The sequence below is a fragment of the Mesoplodon bidens genome, assembly GCF_964165515.1.
Source record: "Mesoplodon bidens genome assembly, contig: HAP1_SCAFFOLD_592, whole genome shotgun sequence".
Classification (NCBI taxonomy): Eukaryota; Metazoa; Chordata; class Mammalia; order Artiodactyla; family Ziphiidae; genus Mesoplodon; species Mesoplodon bidens.
In genome coordinates this window covers 46,835-64,116 of record NW_027671712.1, presented here as the reverse complement: position 1 = coordinate 64,116, position 17,282 = coordinate 46,835, and the positions used below count along the sequence as shown (strand labels likewise).

Sequence of the window (17,282 nt, the reverse complement as noted above, 5' to 3'; positions counted from 1 at the left end):
AAATTATTTGTTCTAGGTCTGTGGAAAATGCCCTTGATATGTTGATACAGACTGCATTGAATCCATTGATTTCCTTGGGTATGATAGTCACTTTAACAATATTAATTCTTCCAATCCGTGACCATGGTATATCTTTCCAGCTGTTTGTGTCATCTTTAATTTCTTGTATCAGTGTCATATAGTTCCCTGGGTACAGGTCTTTTACCTCCTTAGGCAGATTTATTCTTCTGTATTTTATTCTTTTTTACGCGATTGTAAATGGGATTGTTTCCTTAATTTCTCTTTCTGATAGTTCACTGTTAGTGTATAGAAATACAGTAGATTTCTAGATATAAATTCTGTATCCTACAAATTTACCAAGTTCATTTTTGAGCTCTAATAATTTTTGGATGGTGTCTTTCAGATTTTCTATGGATCATGCCATCTGCAAACAGTGACAGTTTTACTTTTTCCTCTCCATTTTGGAGTCCTTTTATTTATTGACTTTTCTTGTCTGATTGCTGTGGCTAGGACTTCCAAAAGTACCTTCAATAAAAGTGGTGAGAGTGGGCATCCTTGTCTTGTTCCTGATCTTAGGGGAAATGCTTTCAGCTTTTCACCATTGAGTATGTTAGCTATGAGCTTGTCGTATATGGCCTTTATTATGTTGAGGTATGTGTTCCCTCTATGCCCACTTTCTGGAGAGTTTTTACCATGAATGGATATTGAATTTTTTTCAAAAGCTTTTTTTTCATCTATTGAGATAATCATATGGTTTTTAGTCTTCAATTTGTTACTGTGATGATAAGAGACCTAAGAGAGCTACAGAGGCTAAGTGACCTATCCTTCCCTGAATGGGTAGGTATCCTTGTTCTGCCTTCTAATTGAGTTAGTATCTGAGTAAAGAACTGCCAGGTGTCATTTAGTTCACAATACACTGTTGTGGCAATATAGAAATGAATTTGTCTAAATCATTTGGCTTTTCTAAATTATAGTAAATGAATATACTGAATGAATACTTCAACTTAAGGAAATGCTCTTAAAGATATATTAATGTAGGCACTTCAGCGGAGAATTGAAAACAAAACAAATAATTCAGGTAAAATTAAAGTACACTCAGTTGTATCCAGTTTCCTCTTGTAAATCTCTCTTTTTCATTTGAGTGGACAGTCACTGGAGAATATCTGACTTGGGGCTAAGGAAATCTAAGCCTTCTTGGCCACACTGTATTCTCTTATGTCGTTTAATAAAGACACCAGTTGGGTTGCTGAAAAAATAGTGGGAAAAATCAATGCCTCACATCCAAAGGGCAGCTCTTGAAAATATGTGGATTGTTGTAGTCATTTTGCTCTTCTGGCCTCAGAAGTTCTAATCTTAACCTTAGCCCCTCATGCAGAGAGACTTTTTAAACCAATTCACACATTACTCATTATGTGACTGTTGAATAAGAGAAACCCAGCTCTTTTCCTGTGCTTTCAAGCAGTTATCTTCTTCAAAACTTTGTTTGGATTGTTATACCTTAACCTTGCCTGGCAAGGGACTTATGGGAAGGTTGTTATTGTTTGAAAGTTTGGTGCCAGTATCTGCAAAGAAAGAAGAAAGTAAAGAAGGAAAGGTGTGTTTATCAAACATCCCAATAGTGAAAGTGTGTGAAAGCAACTTTTGAAAAAGTGAATCTGTCAGAGTTCAGCCGTATTATTACATTTTATTTTATTCATTGAACATAAATAATTATCAGTGAATCCTTTCTAGATTTTCTAGTTTCCCAAAGTTCCCTGTATTCACATTCTAAGGTGAAAAATGGTATTTTAAGTCACTGCTCTCCACCTTATATTATTTATAATCACTCCTCATGACCTCTTCCTTCAAAGAAACGTGATCCTGAGAAGTGTCCTTTGTTTGTCTTTGTGGAATAAGTGATGGGGATGCATCCTGGAGACCTGTGAGATGTTTAAATTGTGGCCTAATGAAACTAGGATGGAGAGTTCTGGAAAGATCTGGAAAGATGGCTGGTAGAGTGTGGTCAGATGTGGGAGAAGAGACGCGTACCGAGAGAGGGAGAGGAAATTTTCAGAGGGAGACAATTAAACAAATAATTCAATAAGTTTTGTTGTGTGGTGTGGGATGCAAGCCTTTCTCTCCCCCTTTCCTTCACAATCTCTTTGTTAAAGACTGTGTTTTTCATTAGTTTTACTAAGATAGGATTTGCCGTTTTCTTTGGATACTGAGAATGGACCCATGGAAACAGTTACATTTGGGTTATCTCTGACTATCTTTAATGAAGAACATAAATATTGGCCACACTATCTATGCACATGCTATCACCATGCCTTTTTTGTTCTCTGTTCATATATCTAAGTCCTCTTCTTTGAGGTCAATCTCAAATCTCATCTGAAATGTACATTTATTGATAGATTCAAGCCATAATGAACTGTCCCTTCTTTGTGCTCCTTAGGCTCTGATTATTTATAAAAACTCATTTTTGAACTTAGACCCTGTCCAATATGATATATTACTTATTTCATCAGCATATGTTATATCCTCAACACAGTTATAAGCTTTTGTGGGGCTGGGATCATACATTCTGTAATTTTTCTCAGTACTTACACTTACTTTGATAGAAAGCGCATTCATTCATCTAAACATCATTTATTGAGTGTTAATTAAATGTCTCAACTCAGTCAATATTGTTTGAGTGAATGCATGCATGAATGAGGGAGTATGCAATAGGTAGCCTAATGTACCGCCCGATGTGAAAAAACCAAAAGCATAAACACAAAAGCAAGCCGAAAAGTGGCCCAGGACTTTCTGTAAAATATCCTGCTTTTGTTGGATGAGGCCATGAAAATCAAGATGCTCCTGAAAGGTCTTAAGAGCTGACCAAGAATAGTAAACAATTGAAATTCTCTCAGGCTTATTCAACCCTATCACTGGACACATTTATAGCTCTCAGGAATGTTATTAAAAGAAGAGATTAATAAAGCTTTTATAGATGAGTTGATAAATCTCTAAACATTTAAATCTTCATTTCCTCCTAGGTTTCTCTAGTTTGGGTTTCCAAAAGATTTCAAGAAACCACAGGATAATTAAAAAATTAGACATTATCTTTCTTACCTTCATGTTTTTTGATGGTAAACACATTTTATTTTCTCCATAGTGCTGCCCAATTTCCACCAGTACAGTTCTTAAGTGAATTTTGCTCTGGATGGTGGGATATATAAGATGTAAATGAATTGTTTGTATATGTTTTAGAATTCTTCTAAAGGGCCTGGCCATGGAAATGCATTGAATCTTACTTAAATAAGTAAAGGAACTTCCTCAGAATTATTATTTTATTCTGGTTAGGATACTCTCTGCCCTGGTTTGTTAAAATTTCCCTCTAGAGTGGTTTTAATTTTGTTTCTGATAGGGTCCTAGGATTTATTGCCACACCCATCCTGCATCTGGTTTTCTTTGAATTCCTCTCCTTGCAGTTTCTGATTCATACAGGGCCTTACAGGTTAGTGACAACCTGGCCATCACAACTCTGGGAAGGACAGGCCTACTTTTCAGAGGTGCTGATGTTTTCTGTACCTGAAGGTTTTCAAGAGATATCAATCTTCCTCACCACCTCCCTTGGCCCTCTTAATGGACTAAGCAGTTCCTCATGAAAGTTCTGTAGGATATCTGTACTAACTTCTCCATATTGTTCCATCCTGAGTCTAAATTCCTGGCCTCAAGGTAATGTTAGATTTCTAGCTCCAGCCCCTATGTACATAAGGCCTCTACTAAGGAACAGAACGCATACACATCAGTCTGCTCTTATTTCTCTGGATTTAATTTCTCTGTTACTTTCTGAAACATGCAGGTGCTCCTTTCTTTCTTTTAATCTCAGCTATGTGCTGTTAACATTTTGAAAACTGACCCAGAATTTACATGTGTCTCCAGTAAGAGTACATTAAATTGAGCTTAGTCTGCTCTTCTACTGGCATATTTGAGATCCAAATAATTTGCTACTTAACTGGATTCAGTTACCTGTATATTTCAGGCACCTAAAACTCACCATGTTCCAAATTTCCCCCTTTATAGTTAGTAATTTTCTTGGGAATCTGGATAACATTAGATGGAATAAAGTTAGTGAGTGGCCCAGGATTGCCTGAAATTTTGTTTGTCAGAGTGGCCAGGGAAAGTTAAGCAAAGAAGCAAACCAAATGAAAAACAGAATCACATTATTATGGCTGAGACAAGATTCCATGCAGAACTCTCTGTAGAGCTGGGTTGGGTCATAACTTATGCCAGAGCTCTAGGTGGGGTTGACACCATCTCATGCCAAGCTCTCAGTTCTGGGCTAATGTCATCTCTGGTCCACTCTATGGAGTGGAAACTTTGGAGGAATGGCCAATGTGTTCCACAGTGTAGGAAGAGGGAAATTGTGAACGTTACTTTCTAAATTGTGGAGGAACTAACCACTGTAAATGTGCCTTGAACTATGGTGTTTAATTTGACCAGTCAGATCAATGACTTTCCCCTTGAATGAAATGCTGCTACGTATATGAGCAGAAAAACAAAACTGGTATAAGGAATAGATAGCTAGTGGGAAGCAGCCGCATAGCCCAGGAAGATCAGCTCTGTGCTTTGTGACCACCTAGAGGGGTGACATAGGGCGGGTGGGAGGGAGGGAGTTGCAAGAGGGAAGAGATATGGGGACATATGTATATGTATAACTGATTTACTTTGTTAGAAAGTGGAAACTAACACACCATTGTAAAGCAATTATACTCCAATGAAGATGTTTAAAAAAAAACTAGTGTAAGGAGCTGGAGAGACTGGGAGTCTTATTTTCCCAGCAATTAACTTTTCCTCGACCATGACCTTCCTTTTGAGTCTCCTAGACCTTGGGGATGATAGCAACCCCTTGGGTTGGGGGATGGCAACCCCATCTTCACTAGAACCTCTATAGTTAACTTTGATTTTTCCCACACCGTCTATCCATCCCATGTATGCAGTCAGACATTTGATCTTGGACTTTTACTGACAAAATATCCTTGAATATAACCATTTCTTTTCACTGCCACTGCTACTGCTTTTGTCACTGCCTTAACTAGAGCTTTAACTTTAAGTTCTTTATATAAATATCTAAATATCTATATATAAATAAAATATACAAATAAATAAAATGTAATATTAATTTTGATGATTTAAAAGTCTTTTCTTGATAAAGACTTTTCCTGATAAATATACACAATATCTTATATAAATATTTGTGTATTATCTGTTCTTTTCTTAGAATTTTAGTCATATGATTCTATCTCTTGGTATGTCTAGAACTTTTTGATTGAATGCTGACTATTTTATTTGGCTTTTAAAATTTTTCTCAGTGGAAATGTTGTTTTGCTTCAAAATATTTTACTCTACCTGGAAGTAGCAAATCTTCAAATTACAATTTGTTAAATGCTTTGAAATATCAATACTATAGGTGTCACAAAATCTAGAAAAATGACATTTGAAAATTAACTACTGCCAGATGTGTCTCTATAAAACTTTTTCCCCACTCTTGTAGCTATATATTCTTTAACTGCCTCCTGTTTTAGAAATAAAATTGTAAGAAATAAACTTTGTAGTTTATAGACATAGATTTCTTTTCACATGGTTGATTAGAGTTTGCTTTTAGTTATTAATAGTTTAGAAAAGTTTATTTCAGCATCACAATTTATTATTGATAATGTCGCATTAATGTTCATTGTTAACTTTGAGAAAACCTCTATGGATTACTTCCTCATAAATATTTACTATTATAAATGCATTACTGATTTCAGTACTGCTATAGGTTTGTGCATTACAGGAATTCTGATAAAATACTCATTGACACCATTCCATTACACACATTATTGATGGGGTATATTCTTTTATTTCTTTCTTTATTTATTTTTGACTGTGTTGTGTCTTCGTTGCTGTGCGCAGGCTTTCTCTAGTTGCAGCGACTGGGGGATACTCTTTGTTGCGGTGTGCAGGCTTCTTATTGTGGTGGCTTCTCTTGTTGCAAAGCACAGGCTCTAGGCACACAAGCTTCAGTAGTTGTGGCTCGCAGGCTCAGTAGTTGTGGCTCACGGGCTCTAGAGCGAAGGCCCCATAGTCGTGGCACACGGTCTTAGTTGTTCCGCGGCATGTGGGATCTTCCCGGACCAGGGCTCGAACCCGTGTCCCCTGCATTGGCAGGTGACTTCCTAACCACTGTGCCATCAGGGAAGCCCCTGGAGTATATTGGGTTTTTTTTTTTTTTTGCGGTATGCTGGCCTCTCACTGTTGTGGCCTCTCCCCGTTGTGGGGCACAGGCTCCGGACATGCAGGCTCAGTGGCCATGGCTCACGGGCCTAGCTGCTACGTGGCATATGGGATCTTCCCGGACTGGGGCACGAACCCGTGTCCCCTGCATCGGCAGGCAGACTCTCAACCACTGCACCACCAGGGAAGCCCTGGGGTATATTCTTGACAGAAGGAAATTTCCGTTTTGACTAAGCATTGAAGAAAACTGAATCTTTGACTTATCCTTCACATGCCTGATGATTGAAATAATTTTCCACAGAATAACTTCTGGTTTTATACTTTTCAGTTCTTTTTTTCTTCTTCAAACGCACATGCTTTGAGAGCTGTGAAGTGCAAGACATGGCTATATTGTAAGGTGGTTTTTGTCCTTACGCTTCTGTGTCTTGTGCTAGTTAAGTCAGTAGAGTAGTCAGTAAGAGTACTGGAAGTTATTCCTGTAATGGGATATTATATAGTCAGTTACATATGGTGGTGTCTGAAAATCACATAATAGCCTCACTTAAAACATCTCCTTAGCCAGATTTCAAGAAAGCCTGTGACCAATCCAATATGATCCAACATAGCAGAATATGATAGAAGGAAAATTGACAAAGAAATAGACGCTGGACTTACCTGATGGAAATAAAAATATCTCACTTTTGACAATTTTGCAAAAACCTATAATGACATGAACTAATTTCTAGGGTTCTTCGTAGGACCTAAAAAGGAACCCATAGAGTTGTGGAACAACAATAGAAGCTACTGTGATGAGAAGCCCGGACACCGCAACAAAGAGTAGCCCCCACTCGCCGCAACTAGAGAAAGCCTGCACGCAGCACTGAAGACCCAACGCAGCCAAGATAAAAATAAATAAATAAATAAAAATAAATTTATCTTTTAAAAAGTGATACTCAGGTTTGAGGCATGAGAAATTTGATGAGGAGAAATTAGCTAATGTTTGCAGAACTTTTAAAATATCAAACTCAGTCTCTAAGATTTTAGCATTCTATACAACATCGGTTACTTATTAGTGGTTTGGGAAGGCCAATTTAAAATTTTCTCATCTTACTGTATTGAAATTCACGGCCCTAATGTTCTCCACGTTGACTATATGAATGATGAAGAAAAGTCAATCATGTATTTCATTTCCAACTGGACAGAAAACAATATTTTGAAAAGTGTTTGGCCTACTGACTTTTGATTTCTTCTAAGGCAAATGGATAGGTAATTTTTATTCCCTGATTAGGAGAAAAATGGAGGAAGAGGGCAGGGTTAAGAATTAAGATTTCAAGAGCATGAGAGGTAGATGGCCAACCATAGTTCCTAAGGTTCGGTGCCTGTAACTGTTGCCGCTGCTTAAGCGTGCCAAAGCAGTGGTACGGCTGCTGCGCTCGTGTTTGCTACCACTAGAAACATTCTTGCCAGTAGTGGCGGCAGCGGGACTCAATTACTCCCTTTTTTCACTCTCTCCAGAAGCTCCAGATGGCGTCTTCCGTGGGCAACGTGGCCGACAGCACAGAACCAACGAAACGTATGCTTTCCTTCCAAGGGTTAGCTGAGCTGGCACATCGAGAATATCAGGCAGGAGATTTTGAGACAGCTGAGAGACACTGCATGCAGCTCTGGAGACAAGAGCCAGGCAATACTGGTGTACTTTTATTACTTTCATCTATACACTTCCAGTGTCGAAGGCTGGACAGATCTGCCCACTTTAGTACTCTGGCAATTAAACAGAACCCTCTTCTGGCAGAAGCCTATTCGAATTTGGGGAATGTGTACAAGGAAAGAGGGCAGTTGCAGGAAGCAACTGAGCATTACCGGCATGCATTGCGTCTCAAACCAGATTTCATCGATGGTTATATTAACCTGGCAGCCGCTTTGGTAGCAGCAGGCGACATGGAAGGAGCAGTACAAGCTTACGTCTCTGCTCTTCAGTACAATCCTTCTTTGTACTGTGTTCGCAGTGACCTGGGGAACCTGCTCAAAGCCCTGGGTGGCTTAGAAGAAGCCAAGGCATGTTATTTGAAAGCAATTGAGATGCAACCGAACTTTGCAGTAGCTTGGAGTAATCTTGGCTGTGTTTTCAATGCACAAGGGGAGATTTGGCTTGCAATTCATCACTTTGAAAAGGCTGTCACCCTTGACCCCAATTTTCTGGATGCTTATATCAATTTAGGAAATGTCTTCAATGAGGCACGGATTTTTGACAGAGCTGTGGCAGCTTACCTTCGTGCCCTAAGCTTGAGTCCAAATCATGCAGTGGTACATGGCAACCTGGCTTGTGTATACTATGAGCAAGGCCTGATGGATCTGGCAATAGACACCTACAGGCGAGCTATTGAATTGCAACCACATTTCCCTGATGCTTACTGCAACCTAGCCAACGCTCTCAAAGAGAAGGGCAGTGTTGCTGAAGCAGAAGATTGTTATCATACAGCTCTCCGGCTGTGTCCCCGCCATGCAGACTCTCTGAATAACCTAGCCAATATCAAAGGAGAACAGGGAAACAGTGAAGAGGCAGTTCGCTTGTATCGTAAAGCATTAGAGCTCTGCCCAGACTTTGCTGATGCCCATTCAAATTTAGCAAGTGTATTGAAGCAGCAGGGAAAACTGCACGAAGCTCTGATGCATTATAAGGAGGCTATTCGAATCAGTCCTACCTTTGCTGATGCGTACTGTAATATGGGAAACACTCTATGGGATATGCAGGATGTTCAGGGAGCCTTAGAGTGTTATACTCGTGCCGTGCAGATCAACCCTGCATTTGCGGATGCCCACAGCAATCTGGCTTCCATTCACCAGGATTCAGGGAATATTCCAGAAGCAATTGCTTCTTATCGCACTGTTCTGAAGCTTCAACCTGATTTTCCTGACGCTTATTGTAATTTGGCTCATTGCCTGCAGGTTGTCTGTGATTGGACAGACTATGATGAGCGAATGAAGAAGTTGGTCAGCATTGTGGCTGACCAGTTGGAGAAGAATAGGTTGCCTTCTGTGCAGCCTCATCATAGTATGCTCTATCCTCTTCCTCATGGCTTCAGGAAGGCTATTGCTGAGAGGCATGGGAACCTCTGCTTGGCTAATATAAGTGCCCTTCATAAACCACCGTATGAACATCCAAAAGACTTGAAGCTCAGTGACGGTCGACTGCATGTAGGATACGTGAGTTCTGACTTTGGGAACCATCCTACTTCTCACCTTATGCAGTCTATTCCAGGCATTCACAATTCTGATAAATTTGAGATATTCTGTCATGCCCTGAGCCCACATGATGGCACAAACTTCCGAGCGAAGGTGATGGCAGAAGCCAATCATTTCACTGATCTTTCTCAGATTCCATGCAATGGGAAAGCAGCTGATCGCATCCATCAAGATGGTATACACATCCTTGTAAATATGAATGGTTATACCAGGGGTGCTCGAAATGAACTCTTTGCTCTCAGGCCAGCTCCTATTCAGGCAATGTGGCTGGGGTACCCTGGGACTAGTGGCGTGCTTTTCATGGATTATATCATCACTGATCAGGAAACGTCACCTGCTGAAGTTGCTGAGCAGTATTCTGAGAAACTGGCTTATATGCCCCATACGTTCTTTATTGGTGATCATGCTAATATGTTCCCGCACCTGAAGAAAAAAGCCGTCATCGATTTTAAGTCCAATGGGCACATTTATGACAATCGGATTGTGCTGAATGGCATCGGCCTCCAAGCATTTCTTGATAGTCTATCAGATGTGCAAATAGTCAAGATGAAATGTCCTGATGGAGAAGACAACACAGACAGCAGTAATACAGCTCTTAATATGCCTGTCATTCCTATGAATACTGTTGCAGAAGCAGTTATTGAAATGATTAACAGAGGACAAATTCAGATTACAATAAATGGATTCAGTATTAGCAATGGCCTGGCAACTACCCTGATCAACAATAAGGCTGCCACTGGAGAGGAGGTTCCCCGTACCATTATTGTAACCACACGTTCTCAGTATGGGTTACCAGAAGATGCCATTGTGTACTGTAACTTTAATCAGTTATACAAAATTGACCCATCTACTTTGCAGATGTGGGCAAATATTCTGAAGCGTGTTCCCAATAGTGTACTGTGGCTGTTGCGTTTTCCAGCAGCAGGAGAAGCTAATATTCAACAGTACGCACAAAATATGGGCCTTCCCCCGAACCGTATCATTTTTTCCCCTGTTGCTCCTAAAGAGGAACATGTTCGGAGAGGCCAGCTGGCTGATGTCTGCTTGGACACTCCACTCTGTAATGGCCACACCACAGGGATGGATGTCCTTTGGGCAGGGACCCCCATGGTGACTATGCCAGGAGAGACTCTTGCTTCCCGAGTTGCAGGTTCCCAGCTCACTTGTTTAGGCTGTCTTGAGCTGATTGCTAAAAATCGGCAAGAATATGAAGAGATAGCTGTGAAACTGGGAACTGATCTCGAATACCTGAAGAAAATTCGTGGCAAAGTCTGGAAGCAGAGAACATCTAGCCCTCTGTTCAACACCAAACAATACACAATGGAACTAGAGCGGCTCTATCTACACATGTGGGAGCATTATGCAGCTGGCAACAAACCTGATCACATGATTAAGCCTGTTGAAGTCACTGAGTCGGCCTAAATAATGACTGTGTGCCCAGGAGAATTACCCCTGTAGCTGAGCCTCAACCTTCTGGGGGAAAGGAAACTACTTTTTCAATAGCATGGTGCAGATGGGTGACAGACAATGATAAGGAATAGCACAGCCAGACTTGCTTCCTGCATGATCACGATAGGGAGAGACCCAAGAGATGCGAAACTGCTGTTCCACAAGGAGTCTCCATCGAATTTTGCAGCAGCCAGGTGTCTGGAAGGTCTGGAAGGTAAGTCTGGAAGGTCTGATCTCCCTTGGTCTTCCAGGGGATGGATGGTTAGTGTGGAAGGGAGATAGAGATTGCCCGGCCGTTTTGTGATTATCACGGATTGATTGAGTCTTCTGAATTAATTTTTTTCTTTCTATTTTGGGTATTGGAGCTTTTAAAAATGTTTGGTTTCAGGTATTTTTATTCATGTGAAGTGTATATGATTCTCTTGAGATAAGGTTTTAGGCTAAAATATTCCTTGTTTTAGTTTCTGAACTCTACCGATAAATGGGGACTTTGCTGGTGTAGTCTTTTTATAGGTTTTATAAACCACTTGAGCCTCTATCAGTCACTTTAGTGTCTGACATAACGTTTGGAACTCTCAGTGCTTTGTTGGTCTGTAGATGATGGCTTCAATTCTTTTTCTGGTCCGTTTCCTTCTTCCCTTCCCCCCACTTTAAAAATTCTCCTGTAACTTGGCTAACAAAATACCAAGTGTGATTCAAAACCTCCCAGAGTGTTTCTCTTCAACACATCATCTGGTGCCAAATGAAGATTGTTAGGAGTGCTTATTAATTATGAAGGGCACAGTTGTGGTACTGTCACTGACGATAATAATAATGGATTTTTGGCCTAGAGTTTTGACCTATTTCACCAGTGTTTTACCATTGACTGCCCCTCTATGCTGCTTCCAAAAGTGAGAGTGTGTGATAAGATTTTTACTTTCATTTCTAAAGTTTGTTTTTTTTAGGTGAGTCCTGTTCTTCCTTTTTCTTTCAGCAGAAATGAAATCCCAGGTAAGTATAAGTATTCAAATATTTGATCAGTAAGTCACAGTTATCTCCAGTACATTAAATAACTTTCATCAAAAAACATGTTATAGGTGAAAAGCTCTGAAGGACCAGCTATGTATATGATAATTATGTTTCAGGCCTTCTAGGGTATTATATATAATAACTTGTCTTCTGGTCGTGGTCTTGAAGTCTTTATGGATTCAGCCTCAGTAGTAGCGAACTGCACTGCTACTTGGTTTGGAGTACAAATTAGACTTTAGCCTTCCTGGAGGTTGAGTTTTTGGTATTGAAAACCATAGGAATGAAATTATTGTATTTCATCAAAGGATCGAGGGCTTGAGGCTTAAACAAGCCAACATATGTGTGGGAAGCAGTCAGCCTTGAGAGCAGGCTACGGACATGCCAGGCATGCCGCCGCTGCTCGAAGGGACTGTCCCTACTTGTTCCCCTCCTTGTTCCATTCCACGGGAGATAAATCACCAGGGCCCAGAAATCAGAAAGAATGTAAAATGAGACAAGCCAATCTGTCTCCACCCTGCACGTGCAGGTTATTTTGGATGATTCTGGGTTTATGGGTTTTCTCCCAGGGAAGTTAACCTTGAGCCGAGACAGTCATTAGATAATGTAAACCACCGTCTGGCAACCTTCCCTTTTCTAGTCGATATAATCTGCAACTGTAACATAATAAAACTTGCCTTGCAACCATCAGTTGTCTTGGTCCTTCTGACCCCATTCGTCGGTGCTACTTCAGTTCCTTACCCCGTCCCTTCTGACCCTGGGCGGTGAAATCCTCTTTCTGAGGCTGGTCCGTGACACATATGAATATGTTTTTGTCTTGCTGTACTACACATATTCTGTCTAGTAACAGATATTTTGTCTGCTATTAGTGTTTTAGATTATGTCTTTCCAAAGCGCTGAGGCAGTGCACCTATTTTGAAGTTGTAGCTGATGCCTGAACGTATCCTAGCTGACAAATTATTGATTAATAAAAACATGAATTTCTGAAAGATTTGTACTGTTAACCAAAATCTGGGCAAGGAGTCTCAAATGTAATTCTTAGCCAGAGTTACATGTTAATGAACCATTTAACAGTGTAAATCAAGGAACATCAATGTAGGGATTTCTTTTCATTTATTTCTTACCTGCTTGAAATATCAGTTAAAGGTTGCCAGCTTGGTTGCAGATGAACAGACATTTGAAGTTCCCCGAACTACTTAATGTGGAATAGGATACTAGACTTCCAACGCCCTCAAGGCTGTGACCTTGCAGCCATTTTACATAGCACATCATCCTCCTATAGGGATGAACCTTTCCCTGGCCCGAAAAGTAGCCACTCCGTTGAAGCTTTGCTTATTGTAACAGGCTTTTGTTTCCAGGTTACATGTCTGTGGAAGACTTAATTCTGAATAGAGATATAGATATTACTGGAAACTAATTGTTTTTGCTATTATACTCTGCTTTATCAAAAAAGTAAAACATTTAAATTGTGCTACAAAAATTCAGATGTTGTCTTGCAATATTTAAACAATAAATGAATGAATTGCCCTTTAAAAAAGAATTAAGCAGTTAGTTAAGCTGTTGGTCCCACATCAGACAAATTATCCTTATATCTTCTGTCAATTTTGTTAACAGAGGCTGTTATTTTATTAATCCTTATGATCCCGTGATTCTTTCTTTCATGTTTCGGGGCACAGCAGGTGAGAGAGTGGGTTTGTTAAGCTGGGTGGGTTTATCCTTCTTTTATGCGTTTATTCAATTTTATGTTCATTTACTTATTGTATACATATGGCAATAGAAGCTGCTAAGGCAATCATTGCTATTCTGCAAAACAACAAGGCACAGAAGCAGATGTCTTATTTCCGAGATTTCTCCCCCCGGGATTATTATGATTAAAGATCCTTTCCCCCCACTCCCTGGAGAGAACAAGGGGCTGCTTGCTGGAGGATTTTTAATGACTTGGGGAAAGGCTCAAATATCCCCCCATTATGGTAATCCACCCCAGGGGCAAACCCCACAAGAATATTATGAATTTATTTTATTTTTCTATCCTTGCAAAGGTAATACTCAGCTCATTAGAATATGAAAACTATACTGTCAAATTTCAGAATTACATGGATGAAGAAAATCACCAAAGTGGCATCATATCATGTGTGTTATAGTTGTATTTACTATATTGACTATATTAAATATGTTGTGTTAACAATGTATTGTATAACTATATATTGAAAAGGCAAAATGCTGTAACGTATTTCAGAGAAAATAATTATGTTGGCCAACCCCAAATTGTACATTGTAGACGGGTCCTAGGAAAAGAAGATTTAATTCATAGTGAACAAGAGGTTAGCTTCTGTTTTCAGCCATGTGCTATTTCAAGAATTAAACATCATGAATAATACAGGATATAAGAGGAATAGTCTAAAGATGGAAAAGCACATTTTGATTAGGAAAGAGAATTTAAGGCTTAAGTCTTTTTTTTTAAGGAAAACTGCCTTATTACTATGAGATAAGAAAATTGTTTCCTTCTTTTCTTCCTTGCTTTCTTCTTCTTTTTTTAACCTTTTTAATTTTGGATATTTGACCTCTAAGCTGAGATGACTGAAAATGCCTCCTCTGGGCATTAACCTTTTTGAAAGACCTTTTCCCCCTCCCTGAGGGCTATTTGTCTCTTGGAGGCTTTGTCTACATTACTCCTCAAGAGGCAAGCATTTGTCCTTGCACTAAATGCTGACATCTCCTGATAAGAGGGAAGCTGCAGAGTAGAAGAATTGAAGGTCAGTATGTTGATATTGGTCTCAAGTGCACTGATGTACATTTGTGTATTGGGGAAGGGGAGTGAAGCTTGAGAGTGGGCCAGTGGGGAGGGGTAAATATTTTGTGATGCTGTCTACCTATGGGCTTATAAAGTTTACGGCTGCATTAGGAGGACAAGCATTACCATTAGCATGAAAAGTAGGGCAGACCTCAGTTGCAAAAGCTTCTAGCCATACACATAGGGCAATACGTAAATGATACACCTTATTGCATTCACCCATTCACCCTCCCCTGTTCACGCTAATTGGAAATTTCCATCCATTTCAGAGAAGTAACACAACTATCAATCATTTTCCCTGGCACGAATCTTCCAGGAGAAAGAAAATGGAATACACCTAGCGACAGAGCTCACGCACTAGTAGTCCATGTGTCTTAGATTTAATATCTGATGACTAGCTGCATTGAAGCCAAGAGGTGGTTCACAAAGTTGCTGCACATTAGAATCACCTGGGGAACTCTGAGACCTTCCCGTGCCCAGGCTCCTCCCTAGACCTACTGAATCAAAATCTCTGGGGCTGGGACCCAGACACCAATGTTTTTCTTCAAAGCTCTTTAGGTAATTCAAACGAGCAGCAAAGCTTGAGAACCAGCCCAATAATGGGAACAAACTTATTTCACACAGATAAAGTGGGGCAATTCATATGTTAAAAGAACGTGAATATATGTATATATTTCTTTTTTTCACTTTATTCTGTTTGTATTTCAAATAGGCTTTTTTTTTTCCTTCTGCAAAAAGCATTATTGTTTCCATTTGGTCCAAGGCTTGGGAGAGGGCTCCAGGGCGGTTACAAAGCTGCCTAGTGGCTGCAGAGCGGGGCTTCAGGCAGAAGCTCTGACGCCAGAGGGTCTCCTCAGACGCGGCTGGACTTCAGAGACTCCTGTTTGGCTCGAGGGTGAGCCTTTCAAAGAGATACTCGCCCAGCACAGCCTGCGGACCAGCCAGCCTGCGGAGGTTGGTCAGGTGGTCTCCCATCTTCTGGATGAGTTTTACCTGCTCCTCCAGGAAGCGGCTCTCCAGGAAATCACAGAACTGGGAGTCTGCACGGGCAGGACCCAGGGCGCGCAGATCCGTTAGTGCCTGGTTCAGATTCTTCTCCCTAAGAATGGCGGCTTCCACAGCATCCTGGGTTTTACCCCACTCATCCTGAGAAGGCTTCTGCGCATCCTGGAAGAGGGCGCGGCCGCAGCACTGGTTTTGCATTTTCAAGAGGCGCTGGGCGCCCTCACACTTCTCCTCAGCCAGTTGGCGAAAAATGTGGCCCATACTGTCCAGAGTCCCATTGTTGCTGTCGAAATAGATGCTCAGAGAGAGGTAAGTGTCCACAGATGCATGTTGAACAGGCGGTGGACGGCGGCCTCCACCTCGGTGGAATAATTCTGACGAACCTGTGAACTCGTGGTTGATCAGTGATAAGGAGCTAAGCTCAAAAACTGGTGTTGGCCTGTCCTGGAGGCTGAGGATAGCTGAGTGTCTGATTCCAAAGGTTGCGAAAGGAAGAAAGGTTGGAAGGTGGTCGGGGGCTGGAGCAAGGAGCGTCCCTGGGTCTGTTCATTCCAAACACTGTTGAAGCAAAAGACAGATCTGCAGGACTGCCGAACGCACTGCCTCAAATAGGCTTTGATATAAATGAACAAGAAGTCCAAGCAAGGACAAAACTTACCCTTCCTCCCACCAAAATAGCTGGTGATACTAGAATCTAGATCTGGGAAAGGATTCTTCCATTGCTTTCTTAACATTCCAAGCCACTAGAGCAGTGGTTCTCAAAGTATGGTCACCTTGTAACTAAGCAGTACCCTATGGGGCCTTCCTAGGACAGACCCATCCCCCATATCCTCTATTGTAGTTTCTCTCTGAAGTACTCAGATAATAGTATCTCAGGCATATTTCTTGAGTTTTCAGATGCTAAAAACCACCACCCAATGGAAGAAATGAACTCCTTGATGATCATGAGCACGTAGCCCCCAGACCCTCTGGCACCTAAGGATGGATAATGTTACCTGCCTTGTGGCCTCAACATCAGCCAATCAGAGGATTGTGCACGAGCTGATCACATGCCCTGGGATGTCCCTCCCTCACCTGGCCTTTAAAAATGCTTTGCTGAAATCCTTTGGAGATTTCAGGGGTTTTGGAACACGGACCACCCCTCTCCTTGCTCGATCCTGCAATAAACCTTTCTCTTCTCCAGACTCCAACCTTTAGGTTTGTTTGGCCTCACTGTGCTTCAGACACACGAACCTGCATTCGGTAACAACCTGACCAGCTTTACCAGCGTCCCCTGATAATGTGTCAGATATTCAAGTTTTAGGGCCCTATCCCAGCCCTATGGAATCAGCAACTCTAGTGGGGCTCAGTGATCTCTGTTATAACTGGCCCTCCAGATGATTTTTATTCACCTTAAAGTTTGAAAATATCTGCATTGTCAGCTGCCAAAGCGTCCACCAGCAGGTGAAGGGGAGTGACGCCTGGAAAAGATAGGGAGTAGCCAAGGCAAGTACAGCAGCATTTGCCGTGGTAGTAATGGAGAATGCCTTTTCTCCACTGGTTGGCACAGACTAGTATCTGGGAGCAGTGG

The 17,282-nt window shown here is 41.0% G+C and overlaps 1 protein-coding gene and 1 pseudogene across 2 annotated transcripts; one reads left to right on the top strand and one right to left on the bottom strand.

The window, feature by feature from the left end:
• Positions 1 to 7,625: 7,625 nt before the first annotated feature.
• On the top strand, positions 7,626 to 10,932 carry LOC308611127 (UDP-N-acetylglucosamine--peptide N-acetylglucosaminyltransferase 110 kDa subunit-like). Its single transcript, XM_081260030.1, has one exon. It carries the CDS (start codon positions 7,744 to 7,746, stop codon positions 10,882 to 10,884), a length of 3,141 nt encoding a protein of 1,046 aa, XP_081116156.1. The 5' UTR covers positions 7,626 to 7,743; the 3' UTR covers positions 10,885 to 10,932.
• A 4,479-nt stretch (positions 10,933 to 15,411) lies between these two features.
• On the bottom strand, positions 15,412 to 16,102 carry LOC308611129 (ferritin light chain-like; annotated as a pseudogene). Its single transcript has one exon. The product of its transcript is annotated as a ferritin light chain-like (transcript).
• Positions 16,103 to 17,282: the final 1,180 nt, after the last annotated feature.